Source organism: Juglans regia, chromosome 1, assembly GCF_001411555.2.
Source record: "Juglans regia cultivar Chandler chromosome 1, Walnut 2.0, whole genome shotgun sequence".
NCBI lineage: Eukaryota > Viridiplantae > Streptophyta > Magnoliopsida > Fagales > Juglandaceae > Juglans > Juglans regia.
Genome location: NC_049901.1, coordinates 34,424,044 through 34,445,143, shown reverse-complemented (window position 1 = coordinate 34,445,143; position 21,100 = coordinate 34,424,044). Strand labels below are relative to the sequence as shown.

Here is a 21,100-nt window from a genome sequence, read left to right as displayed (position 1 = left end):
GTTGAGATGATTTTAATTTTTTTATGAGAAGTTGAAAAAGTAATGAGTCTCAATAATGATTAGCTTGAGATGGGTTAAAGCCACTTTAACAATCAAACATATTCCCGTTTGAATTCAAAACCCACATCAACTCATCTCATCTCATAATTACAAATTTCTCAAATTTCTATACAAAATATAATAAATAATTCAACTTTTTTAAATTTAAAAATAATTTTTTTAAATTTTCACACAAAATATAATAAATAATTCAATTTTTATTATATTATTCATAAATCATTTCAATTTATCTATGAATCCAAACTATTTTATTTGTTTGGAAATGCTTGAATAGTGAGTTGAAATGAAAATTAAATAAAATATTGTTAGAATATTATTTTTTTAAATTATTATTGTTTTGTAATTTAAAAAAGTTGAATTTTTTTAAATATTTTATATAAAAAAAAGAAAAAATTATAATAATAAGATGATGACAAATAAGATGAGTTAGAAAGACTTTTGAATCTCAACGGGGTCTAATCCATCCATCTTCGGTCATCAAAAGCAATAGCTCTTTAGCTTTTTGGGTAGATGCAAGATTGATTTTCAATGTTTTTTTTCCCATAAAATAATATTAGATATTTTGGAATTGAGGGAAAGTATAAAAAAATGCATGAAATATTTTTTAATAAAGAAAAGAGAGAGAAAATAAAATAAAATAAATAAATATGTATGTATATTATAAATAAAATATATATGTATATTATTTTACTTAAAAGTTGATGTGCAAAATATAACTTTAATTTTATTTACATGATAAAACTTAATTTACATAAATTTTTATTTTTAAATTTTTTTAACAAATCGTTAATAAAATAAAGGACATACTCAAATAGAATTGATAAAAGAAAGAAGATGTATTAACATTATACTCTGGCGGGAAATTGTAAGGATTGCAGTCAGCTTGCACGAGAAGTTTCTGTCCCAAACCCCTCGCATCTTTTTTCCGCGCCTTCATCATCTCCATTTCATTCTCTCTCTCTCTCCCTATATCTGTGTGTGCGACAGTATCAAATGACGGTTTCGCGGTCTCGCAAAATAGTCCCGATTAAGCCCACAAAATCCATATCCCCGAGAGCGAGACCAAGCCTTAAGATCGAGCCCTCTACTCCCTCCCAAACCCACGAATCCTCCGCTCTCCAATCTCTTACCCCGCCTATGTCCTCCAATACCCCTTCTTCTCTACCAACGAACCCTAACCCGGTACCTCCCGGGTCGGGCTCAGATTCTAAAACCCATTCCGGGCTCGTCCGTCGTCGGAGTCTCCGTCTCGCTTCGAAATCGGGCTCCGGCGAGGGCCCTCGTTCGGATTCGATTTTCCCCCCCCAAAGTCGCAGCCGCAAAAGAAAGAACGTGTCGGGCGATGTAGACGCCTGCTCGAGTGGGAAACCGGGGGAAGGAGAGAGTATGAGGAGAATTGATAGTGGTCTTTCTAGTTTGTGGGACAAGTTTAAATTCGAATTGGAATTGGATTCGGATTCGATCTCCCGGGACTCGAGGGTTTTGGCAGAGAAAGCAGGGGTTTCCAATTCGGAAATGGGTTCTTGCTTGGACAGGGTTCGTGGATTGAATGGAAATGAGTCTGGGTGGAAAGAGGACAAGGGTTTAATGGGTTCCGACGAAGCTGGGCTGGGTTCAAAGTTGGCGAAAGGGAATAAGAGGAAATTGGGGATTGACGGTGACGCGTTAGGTTTGGAACATGCGGAGGAGGATGGAGAGAGTAAAGTTTGTCTAAATTTGCGGTCGGGGAAGAGAGTTGCGAAGAGAGGAGAGGGTGGGGTTTTGAGTGGTGCTGGTTGTGTTAAGTTGGTTGACAATAAGGGAGAATCTGAGAGAGCACCAATTGCTGTTGAGAACCATATCGTTGAGCGTGAAAGGAGGCTTAAGAGAGAGGAAAAGGGGAAGGGAAAGTTGGTCCAGGATGATTTAATATCCATTGGTGTCAATTTTAGTGACAATGTGGTCAAGAATGATGGTTCTAAGCCGGTTTATGAGAGACAATTGAGTGCAGAAAATGAGAAGGGGAATAAAAATGTAAATGGTGCTGGTGAGAGGAGTGTTGTCATTGAGAAGAATGCTGTGAAGGGGAGGAGATTCGGCAGAGAAGAAAAAGGGAAGGCCGTAGAAATTGATGGTTCTTTGTTACTGAACAGTGACGAGAAAGTGGAATTGGGGTTGGAATCCGAGTCCAGAAATTCAGTTGAAGATGTGGTATCGGGTCTCGTTGATTTGGTAAATAATGCAGCATCGTTGGGTCAAACCAAAGATTGGAAGGCTGAGACAAGAGAGAGTGAATCAAGCCGAAGGGGTTACATGAACCGGTTCTATGAAGTAGCCAAGGAAAATGCTTCTCGATTTGCTATTTATTCTCCACAAGAGGAAGAGGAGAACCATGTGTCTTCTGAGGCTGAAGAGGAGCGGGAGCTTGAAGATTGGCCTGGTCCCTTCTCTACTGCCATGAACATCATCAAAGATCGAGCAACTAAGAGTCAGCGAGTGGAGAATTCCTCTTTGGAGAAGAGCAAGTGCGCACCATTTATATGGGTTCCTAAGTATAGCCAAAATCGCCCAAAGCGGCTGGTTCCCTCGCTGAAAGAACTATGCTTGGCAGTTCTTGCCGAGAATTTTGAAGCAATTACTTCACTTGAATGTGTTCCTGATGCTTTGAAGCACACACTCAGTCAATTGCTATGCGATTCGCGGAGAATGAATAGTCATTGTTTTGAGCTTCTTATTCGTGGATCACCGACAGAGGTTCGCGTGAGGGATTGTTCATGGCTAACGGAGGAACAGTTTACAAAATCTTTTCAGGGTTGTGACACCAGCAACCTAACGGTATGTTAGTTTGCCTTATGATATGCTTGTAATTATCTCGAACGCTCAGTTATATTATTACTAAAATTCCATCCCTTATATGTATAATGGGACTTTTGCTCGTCATTGTGACAGAATAGAGGTCTTGTGAGTGGAAGAATGCTAAGTTTCTTTAAGGTTCAGTATTGTTAGAGTTTCAAAATTAAATGCTTATCTGGACGTTTGCTCATATTTTTTTGTGGCACGGTTTTGGAATAGGAGTTTGCAGGATACTTGAAACCCACGTGTGTGTCCAACTAACGGTTATTTTGCATTGAATGATCATGGAATTGATTCATAACCGCGAAGTTTAGGATGGTCATTTGTTACATTATATGATTATGCTCAAGGCTATTGTATATTAAAGCACTCACTGGATCATAATCCATTCGCTTGATTCTGTTTACCGTCTCTTTTTGGATGCATATGTATTCATTCCATCACATGGTTATTCTAACAAATCTTTGTTTCCTCTAAAAAAAGGTTGTTGGTGCAATATTGGTTTAACTTAATTAATTTAGTTGATGAGAAATGCTTTGCGATTATGGTGTCCCAATACTTTGATTTTTTTATACCCTATCAAAGTATTGGTTCTTTATATGCATTTTTTGTTTCTCCCTATTTTCCTCAATTGAGTTCTCACATCAAAATCTCCATTTGAGGTTGATCAAATGAAGTAATTGGAAATAAGCAGCTCTTGAATCAGTAGTTGAACTTAATATTGGCTTTTGTTTTTTGTAGAGTTTTCTTTTGCACTTTAGAACTAATGATTCCAAACTTCATTTCATTAGTCTTACTGCCCTGAATCCAAACTCAATGTTTGTTTGGGTGAATATAGTGATAACTTGGTGTTTGCAATCCTAGTTTTGCAATGCCACTTCTACAAGGATGATATTCCTCTGGAGTTTATTGCTGTTGTTTATTTGTAATCAGTCTATATTAATTTTGAGGGACTAACATCCTTATCATTTGACCACACCAAATGTATTCTTTTGTGGAATCAGGTGTTACAACTTGACCATTGTGGGCGCTGTATACCAGATTATATATTACTTTCTACCTTAGCTTGCTCGTCAAATAGCTTGCCTGCATTAACTACTTTATCCCTCAGTGGTGCATGTCGTCTTTCAGATGTTGGCCTAAGTGCAATTGTTTCTTCTGCCCCTGCACTAAGATCTTTAAATCTCAGTCAATGTTCCCTCCTTAGCTCCTCCAGTATTGACACTTTGGCTAACACATTGGGATCAGTTCTGAGGGAATTGTATCTTACTGATTGTCAAAGCATTGACACCATGCTTATCCTACCGGCATTGAAGAAGCTTGAACAATTACAAGTATTATCATTAGCTGGTATTCCAGATGTTTGTGATAATTTTATCAAGGAATTTATTAGGGCTCGTGGTCACAATATGAAGGAGCTTGTTTTGACAGATTGTGTGTACGTCTCTTTAACACACCTCTAATGCCTTAAGGGATGATCATCTTTCATTTAATTTCAGAGAGTATGTTTATGTGACTTGCTCTATTTTCATTCTGCTTTGTGTTCCAATTTTGTGCAGAAAATTGACAGATTCTTCTTTGAAAGTCATTGCTGATTCCTGTCCGGAATTATGTGCAATTGATCTTGTCAACTTGTGCAAATTGACAGATTCTACCCTAGGATATCTTGCAAATGGCTGTCAATCAATTCAAACATTAAAACTCTGCCGTAATCCATTCAGGTTATAACGGTTTTAGTTTATGTTAGTGCTTTTGATTTTCAAGAAAGCAGAATGCTACATCGAATATATTTTTGCTAGATACGGGAGGTGCTAATAAAAAATTTACGTGTTAATATTGAAGTATATTAATTTCCGGATGCATGTTGAATACTTTATACTTGTGTCTGGCTAGTACATCTGTTAGAAAAAGTCAAGAAGTAAAATCTACTGTAACTGGAATTGCTGATTGAAAGATGCTGTGGGTGATGCTTGACATTGTTTCGGTGATGAAATAACTGAGTAATCCTTTCTGCGTGACAGCGATGAAGCTATTGCTGCATTCCTGGAAACCTCTGGAGAGTGTTTAAAAGAACTTTCAGTGAATAATGTCAAGAAGGTTATTCTCTCTCTCTGTCTCGTACACACACAGGAACACATGGGTGGCCACCATTGTAAAGAGACTTCAAAATTGACTGAAATTAGTTGCAGACCCGTGCATTACACAGGAACAATATACGATATTTAATTAAAAACAATATATATAATTTTAAAAAAAAATTATTATTTTACTCAACAAAATATATATTTTTTAAAATTTTTTAGAAGTTTAAATGTTTTAAAGATGTATAAAATGTCGTAGATTCATTTTATACCTTGTACCGCCAAGTGAAAAAAAAAAGAGAGGATTATATGTAGATGTGCTTATTCTGTGGTTCTTCTATGGCTTGCATGAGACAGACCTATTGCTGTTTATGTGAGGAATGATTGTACCTGATTTTTATGCTTCAGGTGTCTCTTTGGCCAGTTTAGATTATGATAATCTCCCTGCCACTTGGTTTAATTCTAGCCCTTGGGTTGAAGGGGTGACGGTAGGGGTGTAAATTTAAACCGGGAAACCGGAAAACCGGACCGGACCGGACCGAACCGGACCGGTTGGTCCGGTTTTGAACCGGTCCGGTCCGGAACCGGTTCCTATTTTATAAAAACCGGCCGGTTCCGGTCCGGTTCCGGTTCCGTAGTTTTTGGGACCGGACCGGACCGAACCGGACCGGTTGGAAAAAAAAATATAAAAATTAATTTATATATTATACAAAATATTTATATATATAATATATAATTATATGTTAAATTTTTATATATAATATATATAATTATATATCATATATGAAAAAATTTTATATTATAATTTATAAATAATAACATAAAATGTTAATTTTAAATATGAACATTTGTAATTTATTTGATCATATGTTATTAATATAATTATATATAAGATAATGTTGTTATAATTTATAAAATAAAAGTTTAATCTTAAAGATAAAAATTTAATTGATCATATGCTTTAAGCATAATATATATATTAAATTTTTAATAATATTTTATAATAAGAATTAACACTTTATTATATGTTTTTTACATTTAAAAAAAACCGGAAAACCGGACCGGACCGGACCGGAAACCGGTAAAACCGGAAGTACCGGTTTAGGAGGGTAATCGGGGCGTAATCGGTTTTGAAAAATACAAAACCGGTACATACCGGTTCGGTCCTAGATTTTGTCCAAAACCGGACCGGACCGGACCGGTTACACCCCTAGGTGACGGGTCTTTTACGGTAAATGATATTTTCTTTTTTCTGATTTGGGTCTTCTGTGGCTTTATTCAGGTTAGCCACAACACAGCAATATCACTTGCCAGGCGATCGAAAATGTTGCATACTCTGGATCTATCTTGGTGCCGGAATTTGACAGATGAGGCTATTGGTTTCATTGTAGACAGCTGCTTGTCACTGAGGGTGCTCAAACTGTTTGGATGTACTCAGGTATCTGTTTTTTACTCCACTTCAGGATGGGGATGCAAAGTCTTTGAAAATTATGGCCAGTTTTCTAACCCACTCTCATGCCTGTTTTGAAATTTTACATAAGGTTAAAATTAAAATGGGTTTTAAGATGTAATGACGCTTTCTTTTTGGACAGATTACCAATGTTTTTCTGGAAGGCCACTCGAATCCAGATGTACAAATTGTCGGCTTGAAGATGTCTTCGGTATTAGAACACGTCAAGGCACCTGATCATCAATGTCCGTTACGTTATTCCTGAGTGTCTTCTCCAATGTGATCTCAGTTAGGATCATCAGACATGCTATTCTTAACATCATACAGTGGCTAGGAACAAATAGAATACAACCCCTGTTACCCACAACATTCACCATATATGACTGATTTTGAAAGTTCCACTATCTTAGAAAGTTCTCATTTTTTTCAGTCCTGTTGCTTGCTTTTGTAAATTGGTTGCAGCAATGTACTATGCGCAGCTTAACTTAACTGGAAATATTTATAGTAGAAGCATTAAACATGATTCCAGTAAGATGCCTTGTTTAGCAATTCCCTCGGACTCAAATGGCAGGAAGCTTCATTGGAGATTCACGGTTGGTTATCAAAACTTTATGAGATTGCCTCTTACGTAAAGCAGAGAAAATTATTGGGTCCCAAATGTTCTGTGAAAGACCCTTTCTACAAATCTGCAACGGATGTCGGTAACTTGTCTTGTTACTAACATTATAAAACATTAAAACCTCCCCAAGATGGTACAGGCATAATGTGCATACATTCTTCAAATTTTCTCAGATGAGAACCTAACATTAATGTGGTGTGCTACTTCTTCAGTTCTGTTAACGTTGAAGAGATGAGAATGATAGCATGTTTGAAAGTCTAGCCATCTTGGTTGTTTCAATTGGACACTAAACCTGTAACTTTTTATGTCCTTATGTCGAATATATATGCTGAATCTGGTGGATGGGAAGATGTAGTGAGGTTGAAAAACCTAATGACAGTAAAAGAAATGAAAAAGATGCCTGGCCGTAGTCAGGTTGAGGTGAATCAGAGATTCCATAGACTTATGTCAGGTTCAGTATCTCGGCCTTTCTGGGCGGCTTACAAATGCTAGGATGCTGCATGAACACATGATTTTGGAGGACGAACCTATTAACTGAAACTTGGTGATTCTATATTGATATTGATTTTTGTGCATTTTTGGCACAACATATACCAAAGAGTACTACTGTACTAAGTGTCCAAGGTAGAGAGGCCAAAATCCCCTCCTATTCGACAGGCCCACCTACACGGTCCAAAGGCCCCCAAGCCCAAGGGATTGGGCCCCGAACAAGTCCCCAGATAGACTACGGGCTGCTCACCACCAATCTCTGACTCTCTATGTCACCCCCCCGGAGAAGGGACCCAATGGATTCCATAACGGCGGGGGCATTTCAAAATTCAAACACCTCCCCTGAGGGTCAAGTAAGATCAGTTAAGGAAGGACTTATCCCAGTTTTATGAATATTTTTCTACTCCATTTAAATAAATCCTAAAAATTAACTTGGCCTAACTGCAGTTGGTAGATACATTTCGACAGCAACTCAAAAATCAATGTAGCAATTATTAGTCAGTGTAGGGTGATTTTGGGTGTTCTAGCTCAGTGTGTAAACGAGACAATTTTGAACGAAGTACTAAGCGGTCAAAGTTTGCTGATTTTTGAGAAGTTTGGATAGTGAGATGAGATAATTTTAGATGAGTTGAATAAAATATTATTTTTTAATATTATTATTATTATAAGATTTGAAAAAATTGAATTGTTTATTATATTTTATATAAGAATTTAAAAAAGTTGTAATGATGAGATGAGATGAGATGAGATGAGATTAAAGTATTTCTGTATCCAAACGGAGTCTTTTCATTCAAAATCAAGCTGTTTTGAGTTATTTTTGCTTATGATGAATAAATTTTTTCATTTATTTACTGCCCTAATTCTAACGAAATTTTGGTAGGGGGAAAAAAACATTCGACTAGTCTAATATCAGTGCTCCAATGGGCCGCGCACATAGGAATGAGCTATCACTATCGATCAATTCCTGTCTGGTTTACCATAAGTTCAAAAATACAAAAGGAAAAAATGGGTGTACATTGACATTTTCAATCATTCAAAGAGGAACTCGGAAATCACCATTTCATTGCTGGAATGCCTATAAACATAAATATTTTACAATTTTGTGTACATTCATTTTTTTTATCATCATACAGAGAGAGAGAGAGAGAGAGAGAGAGAGAGAATAATTAGTAATTAGTATGATTGAGTTTCTATGTCTTGAAACAAAGCAAGTAAGTTTGATCTTCTAACAATTGAGGGCTTGCCACTTCGACCATCTAATCAAGAATACAAAAGCTGTTTCAGCACTACATCTAAAAAAACAAAAACTCACGAAATGAAGCCAGAAGTACTTTTAGAGTAATTGCATTGACATTACCTCAAACCCCGTCTTATGATACAGTTCTTGTGCAGGAAAGTTGCTTCTATGCACATGCACATATACCTGTTCCACGCCTGCTGCAGAAAGAACAGATCAGAAGAGAAAAATTTTCCTATTTCAATCAAGTGTTCCATATCAGAGTTTTTACATCTCTTAGGGTGTCAATGAAAGATGTATGTCTCGACTTTTGTATTACCATCAGATTTGGCTGATTCAATGGCAAAATGCAACATAATGCTTGCAATACCCTGGCGACGTGATGATTTGGCCACGCATAAGTTTGCAATATAACCATATCTATTTGGGTCTGTTTTGTTGATGCTGCAGAAGAGAGGAGTTTTCACCCTTTCCTGTGAAAGCAATTAAATCCATTGCAAGTTTGTCCAAAGGACTGGATTAGACAGAGTTAACACAAAGGATTGAAGCTGCTAATTTAAACAAAACATAATTCTACCCCAGGAAAAGTCTCTCCATGCAACAAGTACCGGAAGCTCAAATCAAGGGTTCCAACGACACTTTTCAGTACAGTGCGTTTTACATTCCTCACTTCCTTTTTAACCTGAAGAATTTGATAGCAGAACACTGTATGAGCTTTAATCTAATCACACAAGTAATGATTCAATCATCCTTTTTCCCATCATAATAAAGTGAGACTTTTTGTATCAACCAGTTCAACTCACCCTAACCGGTGGCATTCAACCAATATACAAACTAAATCAAACCAAAGGGTATGATCTTAGCGGATTGGTTTCATACCGTGACAACGCACGCGCATTTCTGCCCATTTTGCCCTCTGCATCGCCTTTTTATGGCATTAAACTCCTATACAACAAAAAAAGTACCCTTTAAAGAACTTCATGCATAAAAGATATGTAATTGAAGTTATATCAAACAATTTAAATAGTAAGGCGATATGTCCTACCTGCTCTGCAAATTTCCTTTTGAAGTTATCAACATATCTGTGTTAAGCAAGCATAGCTAGAATTAGTGGTTGGTCTCCAACTCTTCCTCTTTTTATGCATAGATGCAGTTAACCCATTAGAGGCTGAACTCATGCCAAATAGCCCACCATTGGCAGGGCATCGAAGAATGAAACTTAATACGCGATAGAGGATCGAAAAACCTGGTCTCTTCCTAATTGTTAACCCCTCTCAGCTACATTTTTCAGTTTCTCTAATGGTTGGTAAAGTCTGTTTCTGTATCATTTCAAGGACATAATGGGCCAGAGTAATATGTCCAAGATTTCCTAACACCAGAATGAAACCATTATCTTGGATGAAATGGCTCAGTTTTATTCATAGCAGCTCCCAACTTAATTACATACGATGATTATAGGCTGTACCTCCCCCCCGCCGTGACTTTCTGGCATTAAACTTCTATGCATGTATGTGCATATGAAAACTTTACCTTTCGTAAGTTTTATTTTCCCAGTGACTTTCTGCTCGTAGCCATGCTGCTGTCTACCACAGAATAAAAAAACATACCAAAAAAAAAACACATTATTTATTCACGCAAAATTTAATATACAAGTTTTAGGGGGGGAAAAAAAAAAAGGACAAACACGCCTCATTAATTTTTGTGGTTTAAGGTTTTTATTTTCGTTTCTGTTTTAATCTTATAATTGCAAGGTGATGATAAGTCACGTACCCAATACTCTTCATCGAGCACGGCCTCGCGAGCCACGAACTGTCCGAACTGAAGCCGTTTCTCTTGATCTAGTTCCTGATCCGACGGCTGCAGCCGGTCGAATCGGAGATCGGACGGCGTTGACGACTCGAATTTAGTAGACGATGGATTCGGAAGCTGCACAGAGAGTTCTTCCTTCTTCCTTGTATAAGAAGGCTTGGAATCCATTGCCCTGTGAATAACATAGAAAAAACCCCAGAGCTTAAGCTTATAGGCTTATAGCTATACATACAGATATACATATAAACATCCAGTGATCAGAAGAGCAGAAACGATTGGGGTCTGGAATTAGAGAAAGAAATGGCTCTCAGAAATTGAGAGAAAGAAACAAAGAAATGTATGAAACTCACATCGTCCAAGAGGCCTTGATTGTTTGGGATTTTTGATGATTTCTAAATCCAGCGTTAGGAAATGTCAAGAATTCAGGTCTGTGAATGGGAATCGTCGACATCGCAGCACTGAAACGAAACGAGAACGATTTCCCTTTTACATTGATTTGGGCGATATAAGGCTAAAGAGAGATAAGAGGGAAAGGGGAACTATTTCCAAAGCTAATATATGGACTTTCCAAACAGTTTCAGACAAAATTAGAAAGACATGGTTGACCCTGGAAACAGTTGGACAACCTGTTCATTTCTGTTTATCTCTATCTTCTTTTTAAGATATCGTCATCTTGATATTTTTAGCTTTATTTTATAATAATTAACTTTTTTTTATTTTCATAATTTCTCTTAACTAATATTTTAATAATATTTTATTTAATTTTTAACTTTAATCTCTACTTATCTACAAAAATAAATGAGATATTAATCTTAATATTAATAGATCTTACAATATTAAGAGATTGATATAAAAAATAATATTAGATATAATTTTAGAGTATTTAAATCTTGTATAATTTCACATTAATTTTAAGTGATTTTATAACATGGATAAGCATAAAGAATAGATAAATTTAGATTTTCCTTGAATTAGAATAATATTAAAATGGTCTCAAAGTCAAAGATGTGAGTAGGCAATGAGATACTAGATTGCTACAAATTAGTGATAATCCCATTTCATTAAAGTTGCACATACCATGCGCCACATATTAATATTGAATGCTTTTTTTCTTTTTTGGGTGCATTAAAATGGTTGGAATTATTAAGTTAATTTAATTGGAGGTGAAGTTTTATGAATATAACAAGAGGACGTGGAATCATCTCAGCCGGAATTTGGACATAGATAGAGATTGAAGGTGGGCCAAAAAATGCAAAGATGATGAATGGTTGAATATGTAAAATCACCGTTTGTTCTAAAAATTTAAATTTATATATTTTATATTTTAACACTTCTCTCACGTGTAAATCAAACGTTTTTTCAATGAATGAGTCCAACATATGAAATAAAGTATAAAATCAGGATTTGAATTCAAGACCTCTGTTCTGATATCATGTGAAATTACCCTTTATCTCAAAAGGTTAAAGTCATAAGAAGAGATAAATTTTATCAGATATTTTATATCTTAACAGCATCCCGCTCTCGTTTGAGTTTTGGAGCAGTTTTGGAAACAGTAACTACGCGCACATGAGTACCATAAATGGTGTTTTGTCTTTGTATTCGCATGTTAAGGTTTGTGTGTGGGAGAGTGAAGGTGGTTTTGAAGGGAACGATGACTACACAAATTTGGGGGCGCAAACTCCATACAGTTGGGTGGAACAAAACCAGTTGCGGCTATTCATGTTTTGGATTTGGTAGACAAAACAAGTGGATCCTTAGAAGCCACCTCCCCCCTCCTCAAACCTTACAATAGAGATTGAGTATTTGGCAATATGCTATATTTCAACTCTTTTATCAATCATTTAAGATGTGCCACGTAGTCAAATATCATTGGGATGATAATATTTAAAACGAAGAACGTTATTATTCTTACATATTTATAATTGTCCTTGTGATAGTGCTTGTGTGGATGATAAGCTTATTTCAACGATAAGATAATATCATCTCAATATTTAAATATTATTAAAATATAAATATTTTTTTAATTTTAAATATTTAATTTTTTCATCTAATCATTACAATTTTTTCAAACTCAAAAAACAATTCAACTTTTTCAAAATTTAAAACAAAAATCATATTCAACTAATATTTTAACTTTATAATATTTTATTCCACTTTTTTTTTCTCATTTCCCAAAATCCTATAAAATATTTTAATTCAAATAAATTTAATTTTTATTAAGTACTTAAAATCCAAAAGAGAGTCTGCGGAAGCACTTATTTAAAATCAATAAAATCTTATGTGCTTATCAAAATAAATTATTAAACTAAAATCATAAAACTAATCATAGCATAATCTGTCTAGGCCTCTACCTCACCTCCTGGGGTCAAGTTCTGTCCTGCAGTCTCATCCTCATAAAGATCATCACTTGGTGTGGTTAGAAAAATAAAAATATACAAAAATAAGTCGAATACTCAATGAGCGACACATCATACAGTAAACATAATAAACATGAGATTTTCTTGAAAAATATGCATACTCATAAATACATACATAAATAGCATGAACATGAAATTATCTTTTACTTATCATAGGCCAGTACCCATTGTTAACTCCCGTGAGTTAGGGTTGGCGAATCTAAATGGATTCCGATTGCGCCCGTGGCCGTGGATTGTGGAATCCATATATAAAGAAGACACACTAGGTGCACTACCAGCATCTACAACCTGGCAATGCAATATGCACATAACATATGGTACCGTCTTCATATCATAACATAGGCCGTTACAAGTTTTATCATTCATACTTCATCATAATCACATGTGCATACCTGTCATATCATAGATTTAAAATAAAATCGTACTCTTTTATAAAATTCTGTAATACATATTTCTTCACATAAAATCATGATTTTTCATAAATCTTTTGATGTATAACTCTTTTCATAAAATCATGAATTTTCATAAATAATTTAATGCATAATTTTTCACGTAAAATCATGGATTTTTAAAATTTTATTATGACTTGGTACCTAAAAAGGGGCTTCCAATGAAGGGCGTATATGCATAATATTTTTTTATAAAAGACATGTCGTTTACCATACATATGTATAAGGATATGATCATGTTCTTATCTCGTAGTGCTAATTCACTATTTTCAGAACACGTCAGATTACTTATTAACATGTGAGTAATTTTCATAAATTCATAATTAATCACATGCTTCGTTATTAAAACCTGAAAGAAATCTAGAACTCTTGGATCCTAAAATTTTGTCACTACTTAAATACTTTAATGTTTATAAAATTCCTAAAAAAAATCTTACACGATTAAATCCTAAAATCCCATTATTCCATATAGTGATCTTATAATTCTATCTATGCAAGCACGTGTTGACCCCAACATATACACACATTAAATTCGTAATATCGACGTTAAACCATATTATGATATTCCTATATCCGTTAACTACTCTAAAAATATTCCAACTTTTCATAGGTCTAAGTGCCCTTAAATTTATATGGCATTCCATATTCACTCCCGTGAAGCCCTATGTATTTGTTCAACCTAGCATATACTAACTGGCTTGTGCGAGAATGAGAGAATAACATGAAAGGAAGAGAAATATTATCGAGAGAATGAAGAGGGAAAAGAGAGGGGAAGAGGACTTGTGGCGTGGCTTCCTCGTTCTGGTTACTGCTTGTAGAAGGGAAACAGGGGCTGCGGTAGTTTCATTAGTGGCTCAAGAGGTGTAGTCTTGGCAAGGTGGTATTTTAGTGTGGGGAGGTTGTAGGTGTGGAGGAAGAGGACACGGCTGGGCTTCGTTGCTGCTCTGCTTGCCATATGGGGTTGTCTGTGGCTTACAGTGGACTAGGGCGGATTTGGGTGGTTTGTTGTGATGCTTTGGCTGAAGGAGTAGATGTGGAGAAGCTTCTTGTGGCATGGGGTGGCTAGAGGTAAAAGAGCATGTAGAGGAAATTTTTTTTTTCCGCGGTTGTCCGTGACTACTGTAGCGTGGAGGAAAGAGTTTTAACGTGAAGGCTGAGGGGTCGTGCACTGGTCGTGCATCGAGGCTGTTTTTCGTGAGAAGGGACGAAGCTACGGTGTTGCTATGGACGAAGAGGCTCACAGTGGAGGACTTGGGGGTTGGCGTGCGTTGGTTTGAGGGGATGTGGTGTGGAGAGGAAGGGGTGTTTTGAATGTAGAGGATGCGAAGTGATAGTCTAGGAACGTGAGGGGCTGTCTGCAGCAACCAATCCATGGGAGTGAAACTAGATTTGTGTGTAGTTGAAATTTATAGAAGGAAATTCGATTCCTAGGAATTTTATTATGAAAAGGAAAGCAGAATGATAGTAGTGTTTGGAGTCTAACACTCATGAGCTTGGAGTTTAAAAAACTAATTGAGCCTTAACTCTAAGTTTAAATAAATATAACGTATCCGATAAACTCTTTCATGGGCTTTAACTAATTTATTGAGCCTAATACAAAAGATATTTTTAAAAAATAAAGTATACAAAGTTTCCTATCTACTTTCACAAAACCTTATAAATAATACATCTCAATAATTAAGAAAAATAAAACATGTTTAAAATTTCTTTTAACCAAACATACTTGAAGGTTTTCTTAGGAATTTTCCAAAGTTACAAGTTTTCAAGAGATAAGTTGTTTAGGGTTTTGTGAAAATAATGAAAAGAAGTACGTAAAAAAATATATTTTGATTGGTAAAATTCTTTAGATATGCTTTTATTAAAGTGTGTAAAATTAGTGGGGTGGACAACAAGGTTTTTATTTTTATTTTTTTGAGGCAGATTTAACTTTTGTATTTTTCTAAGATCCAAAAAAAGGGCGTAAATTATCTTATGAAAATGATTTTTGGGAGATACAAGTTTACTTTATTTGAGAAGTGTTTGGATTGAAGTTCGGATTTATTTAAAGATAAGTGAGATTTTTTTGAGAAATTTTTTTATTACCAAAGATAAACCATGAACTAATAGTTTCAAAGCGTATCTTAGTATAACTCCTTAGAACATTAATATTGGTTTATGCATATACATGTAAAATTATCTCTTTTACATAACCATTTTGTCATTTAAGTAAAATTTTCACATTGGCTATATTTGAGACAAAATAATAATAAAATATTATTTTATTATTATTATTAATCTTTTACTAAAATCAATTTTTTTTATATATATTTTACAATTAGCATTCACTACATATATTTGATATTAATAATACAAATGCAATAATAAAAAATATAATTTTTTTAAATATTATATTAAAAATATAATAAAATGAAAAAAAATAATAATATATTATAATAATAAAATGAATGTGCATGTGAATGTTTATTGTGTTGTTGAAGGAGAGAGAAAAAGAAATGATTGTGAGAGAGAGTGGGAGGAGAGATAAATAATGATTAAAATATATTTTGTAGAGTGAATAATAGTTATCCAAATTTAGATAAATACTGTTCATAACTAATTAAATATTTGGATATGTATAAGTCAACGTAGAAGAGTTTAGGATCATATTATACAAATATGACTTTGCACACATATATGCATAGACCAATATAGATGCTCTAATCACTTTAATTAAAATTGGATTTCAGTGCGGTCTCCATGTCATATATAAATATTTGATGGAAAATTCTAATAGGAAGGAAGCTGCCTTCCAACTTAACACACCCCCGCATGCACATCCTTCAAATCTCCCGTTGTTAATTGTCAATTTTATCATTATTTAAAATACAACCTTTCTTTCTTCTAAGAAATGAAAGCTGTTAATTTTATTATTGCTATCATTATTCTTATGATCAGTGATGTCCCTTTTTCGCCCATCCCATTATGGAAGATCTTCCCTATTAATCCGATCACTTCCTTATGCGTAAACCGACACATTAATTTTAGCATCCCTAAATCCTCCCTAAAACCGTCCACTTTCATCCCAAAATCTCAGCAGTTCTCTCTCAGTATTCTCCACAATATTCATCCTCAGTCATCGGGGCATACATCAAGCAACGTCCCCTACGTTGAAAACGTCTTCCACCGTAACCCATTTTCCTCTCACTGCAGCGCACCTCCCTACCAACTCATCTCGTCGGAAACTACTGCCATGACTGCCCATAAGATGCCAACGGTAAGCTTCTTTTCCTCCACGGCGGGCGTCGCCCCAATTTTGTTCCTGTTGTTCTCTCTCTCTCTCTCTACTACATCTAATCTAGCGTTTTAGGTGTACCTCGCCTCTGTCCATAGCCGACCACCACAGGGATAGTCAGAACGCCACTCGAGCAACCCATAAACTTCCGGCTGGTTTACTCCCATCAGCCTTGCGCCGCCCCAGTAACCACATGATCGTCCCTCACTCTCCCTTTGTTCTGTCTTTCTCGGTTTAATAGCGCCCAGTAGTTTCTCTCTCTCTCTCTCTCTCTCTCTCTCTCTCTCTCAATGCTCTTCCGTCGCACTCACCACCTTAGATCTCAGTCCAGCCGTAGTTTCGTCACCCTCTGCCCCTCCCTCAGCAAGGACCCATCACACAGCTCCTCTCCAAGTGAACGTGGTCTTTCGCCCGACTGTTCATGTTATCTTCGGCCTTTCTGTTACTGCCCTTACAGGATTATTGTTATTACGGCAATGACCCTAATCTTTTGAGATGGGCTGAACTTCCCTGGGCTTTTGTTTTAGTTGGGGCTTATTCCAATTTCAGCTTGAGTTTCAATGGGTTTAAATTAATTATTACTCAAACTATTTTAGGTAAGTTTATAGCCCAAAAATTTCATTTTTACAGAAACTGATATACTCAGAATATACCTAGAAATTTAAATGAGATTAGTAAGTATTTTACAACTAATTTCATTAGTAAATAATACAAGGCTGAAATTTATTGTGAACACTTTAAATTGTTAAGTTTATGATTTTCAGCTAATTGCTTTGATAGATTTTAATATGATTTTCCACTAAATTATGATTTGAAAGTGTAGATGTGTTATTTGAATTTAAATAATATTAGTATTTAATTTATTATGTAACAGAATAATTAAATTTATTCTCCATAGTATCATTTAATTATTAAATAGAATGTCATGACAAGATTTCTTACAATTTTTAATGACATATTGTACTTCTTTTGAGTGACAAGTCACAAAGTGAAATTTCGAAAGAAACGCTACGAGATAAGTAACTTGGTTATAAATTAGTATTAGCACATGTTCATTTGTTATGATAGATTATCATTATAGACAGTTCTTTGTTTGCCAATTTTTATGTACCATGCATGTCCTGATTTATGCAAGCATGTCATACATCATAGTACATGATCATATTAATTATGCAAAATATTTAATTCAACATTTTATAATTATGAGCTTATTATGTATGTCATTCATATCACGTCGCATAAGACACATAAGCTTTCTTATGTTCAAGTGCAAGATAAATCAAATCAGTTTAATAATATGGTCATTCAGATACGTGGTACCAATGCAGATTCATGGGTAGATGTGCAAGCCACATACTCAAGCGTGGTCCATCATAGTGTGTCAGAATACTACTCAGCGATTCCTCTTGTGGCTACAAGATGTGGGATAGGCGCACAACCTTGCATACATGGTTAACTGTGTTAGCCAGTCAGATAATTAAGATAAATCAAGACAAGTCATGCATTGTATAAGCATTAGTATGAACAATCATGATTCTTAATTCTCTCACCATGAAAACTTTTATAAAAACCTTTATGTTTATTATGTTTACGTTGTGATGAGTTTTTAACTAAGTTTTTTACTCATTTTAGTTATATTTCATATTTTTAATCACCCATGTGAGGATGATGATGGGTGAGCAAAGGGGCATGCTAAGGATTCTTGAGCCATTAGAATCAAGTATGTCTGTTGGTACGCCCTCAGGAGAGCATATTATTTGTGATTCTACGCTAGTGGGTTGTCCAGTAGAAATTTAAGTAAGGATTCTTCCTGCGGACTTGATCATATTTAATATGTCCAAAGTTGACATAATTCTGGGAATGAATTGGTTATCCCAGAATCGTGCATTAGTAGATTGTTTTAATAAGATGGAGGTTTTTAAATCCACGGATGGGGAGGAGTTCAGTTTTTAGGCATCACGAGAAGTTTCCCCTCCATGTGTAATCTTGGCAATACAGACCACCCGAATGTTGAGACAGGGTTGCATGGAATTTTTAGCGAGTTTGGTTTCACCACTAGCAGATGGGCTCAGGGTAGAGGATATAGAAGCGGTCAGAGAGTTCGGAGACATATTTCTAGAGGACCTTCCAGGGCTACCTCCAGATAGGGAAGTGGAGTTCGTGATAGACCTCACCCCGAGAACTGCGCCTGTATCCAAGGCACCTTACCACATGAATCCAATTGAGTTGAGCGAGCTCAAAGATCAGTTACAGAAGTTACTAGAGAAAGGTTTTATACGGCCCAATGTGCCTCCATGGGGTGCTCCAATACTTTTTGTGAAGAAGAAGGATGGGTCCATACGATTACGTATCTAATGTAGGGAGCTGAATAAGGTAACCATTCAAAAAAGTACCCTCTACCACGAATTGATGACCTATTTGATTGGCTATAGAAGCACAAGTATTTTCCAAGATTGATTCGAGATCTGGGTATCATCAATTGAAGGTCAAAGAGAAAGATATTTAGAATACAGCTTTTTGAACAAGGTATGAGCATTATGAATTTCTTGTTATGCCTTTTGTTTTAACCAATTCCCCTACTACTTTTATGGACCTTATAAATAGAGTTTTTAAGGATTTCTGGATCAATTTGTAGTAGCTTTTATTGATGAGATCCTTATTTACTCTTGGAGTAACAAAGAACACGAAGACCACGTGAGGATTGCTCTTACAACACTAAAAGAGAAGAAGTTGTATGCGAAATTCAAGTGTGAATCTTGGTTACAAGAGATCACTTTCTTTGGACACGTGGTGTCAAGAAAAGGAATTTTAGTGCACAGGGAAAAAATTGAAATAGAGGTGAAATGGGCCAAGCTGAGTAATGTGAATGAGGTAAGAAGTCTCTTAGGTCCTACCGGTTATTACAAAAGGTTTGTAGAAAGGTTTTTAAGTATCGCAGCTCCAATGATGAGGTTGACAAGTAAGAATATTTTATGATGGATGAATGCGAGAGGAGCTTTTAGGAATATAAGAAAAGACTAGTGATTGCACCAGTTCTTACAATCCCCTCAGGAAATGGAAGACTTGTTATATATAGTGACACTTCATTAAAGGGATTGGGTTGTGTCCTAATGCAAAATGAGAAAGTTATTGCTTATGCTTCTCGACAACTAAAACACTATGAGCAGAATTATCTGACACACGACTTAGAGCTTGCTACAATTGTTTTTGCCCTGAAAATTTGGAGACATTGTCTTTATGGAGAGATGTGTGATATTTATACTGACCATAAGAGCCTGAAATACTTTTTTACACAGAAGGAACTGAATATGAGGCAACGTAAATGGTTAGAACTTCTGAAGGAAAATGATTGTCGTATTAATTACCAACCGGGCAAAACAAATGTCGTAGCAAATGCACTTAGTTAGAAATCGTCTTCTGGTACATTGGCCACGATTTACACTCCCCTAAAGCACTTACTATTGGACATGGAGCAAGCAAATATTGGGATAATCTAGGACACTCAAGCTGGACTAAATAGTTTTACCTTTGGTTCAAGGTTGATAGATGGAATTAAGGTCGCCTAGGCCAGTGATACATCATTGATAAGGATAAAGGGAGAGATGTTAGAAGGCAAGAGATCCGACTACTCAGTATCAGATGATGGCACCCTAAGGTTTAGAGGAAGATTATGTGTTCCTAATAATAGAGATCAGGGATTTGATTTCGAGAGAAGCTCATCGTTCATTTTACACAGTAAACCCAGGTAGTACCAAAATGTATCGGGATTGGAAATAACACTTTTGGTAAAATGGAATGAAGCGAGAGGTGGTGACTTATGTAGCACAGTATTTGACTTGTTAACAGGTAAAAGCAAAGCATGAGAGCCGTCAAGTATGCTTCAACCACTTCCTATACCAGTTTGGACGTGAGAAGAGATCGGAATGGATTTTGTATCAGGGTTTCCAAATGCACCAAGAGGTTAGGAGCGGCATGGGTGATTGTTGATCGACTATCAAAATCAGCCCACTTTTTTTTCGATTTAGATGATGTACTCCATGGATAGATTGGCAGATCTGTATGTCAAAGAGATTGTTAGATTGCATGGGGTGCCTTCTAGGATCGTCTTAGACAGAGATACCCGATTCAGTTTGACTATCTGGAGGAACGTACATAAGGAGTTGGAAACTCAATTGACTTATAGTACAGATGGTCAATTAGAGAGGACAATTTAGATCATGGAGGATATGCTCAAGGCATGTGTGATGGAGTTTAAGGGTAGCTGGATACAATATTTACCCCTCATTGAGTTTGCATCTAACAACGTTACCAGAAGAGTATTCAGGCAGCACCATACGAGGTTCTCTACAAATGTAAGTGTAAGTTGTCCCTCTACTAGGATGAAGT

General features: G+C 35.8%; 2 protein-coding genes across 3 annotated transcripts; one reads left to right on the top strand and one right to left on the bottom strand.

The window, feature by feature from the left end:
* The first annotated feature begins 915 nt into the window (after window positions 1-915).
* LOC109008566 lies at window positions 916-6,951 on the top strand. The gene is made up of 6 exons (XM_018988714.2): window positions 916-2,874; window positions 3,897-4,330; window positions 4,452-4,613; window positions 4,914-4,989; window positions 6,256-6,411; window positions 6,566-6,951. The coding sequence occupies exons 1-6, from the start codon at window positions 1,054-1,056 to the stop codon at window positions 6,686-6,688; spliced, it is 2,772 nt and encodes a 923-aa protein (XP_018844259.2). The 5' UTR covers window positions 916-1,053; the 3' UTR covers window positions 6,689-6,951.
* Window positions 6,952-8,563: 1,612 nt separating this feature from the next.
* LOC109008554 lies at window positions 8,564-11,205 on the bottom strand. Of its 2 annotated transcripts, none has more exons than XM_018988694.2 (9): window positions 10,928-11,205; window positions 10,539-10,749; window positions 10,299-10,351; window positions 9,814-9,850; window positions 9,648-9,713; window positions 9,346-9,450; window positions 9,088-9,241; window positions 8,889-8,968; window positions 8,564-8,787 (listed from the first exon to the last, which is right to left on the bottom strand). In XM_018988694.2, the coding sequence occupies exons 1-9, from the start codon at window positions 11,026-11,028 to the stop codon at window positions 8,722-8,724; spliced, it is 873 nt and encodes a 290-aa protein (XP_018844239.2). In that variant the 5' UTR covers window positions 11,029-11,205; the 3' UTR covers window positions 8,564-8,721. The 2 variants fall into 2 exon arrangements, with proteins under 2 accessions (XP_018844239.2, XP_018844248.2); XM_018988703.2 differs by having other exon boundaries at window positions 8,889-8,965.
* Window positions 11,206-21,100: the final 9,895 nt, after the last annotated feature.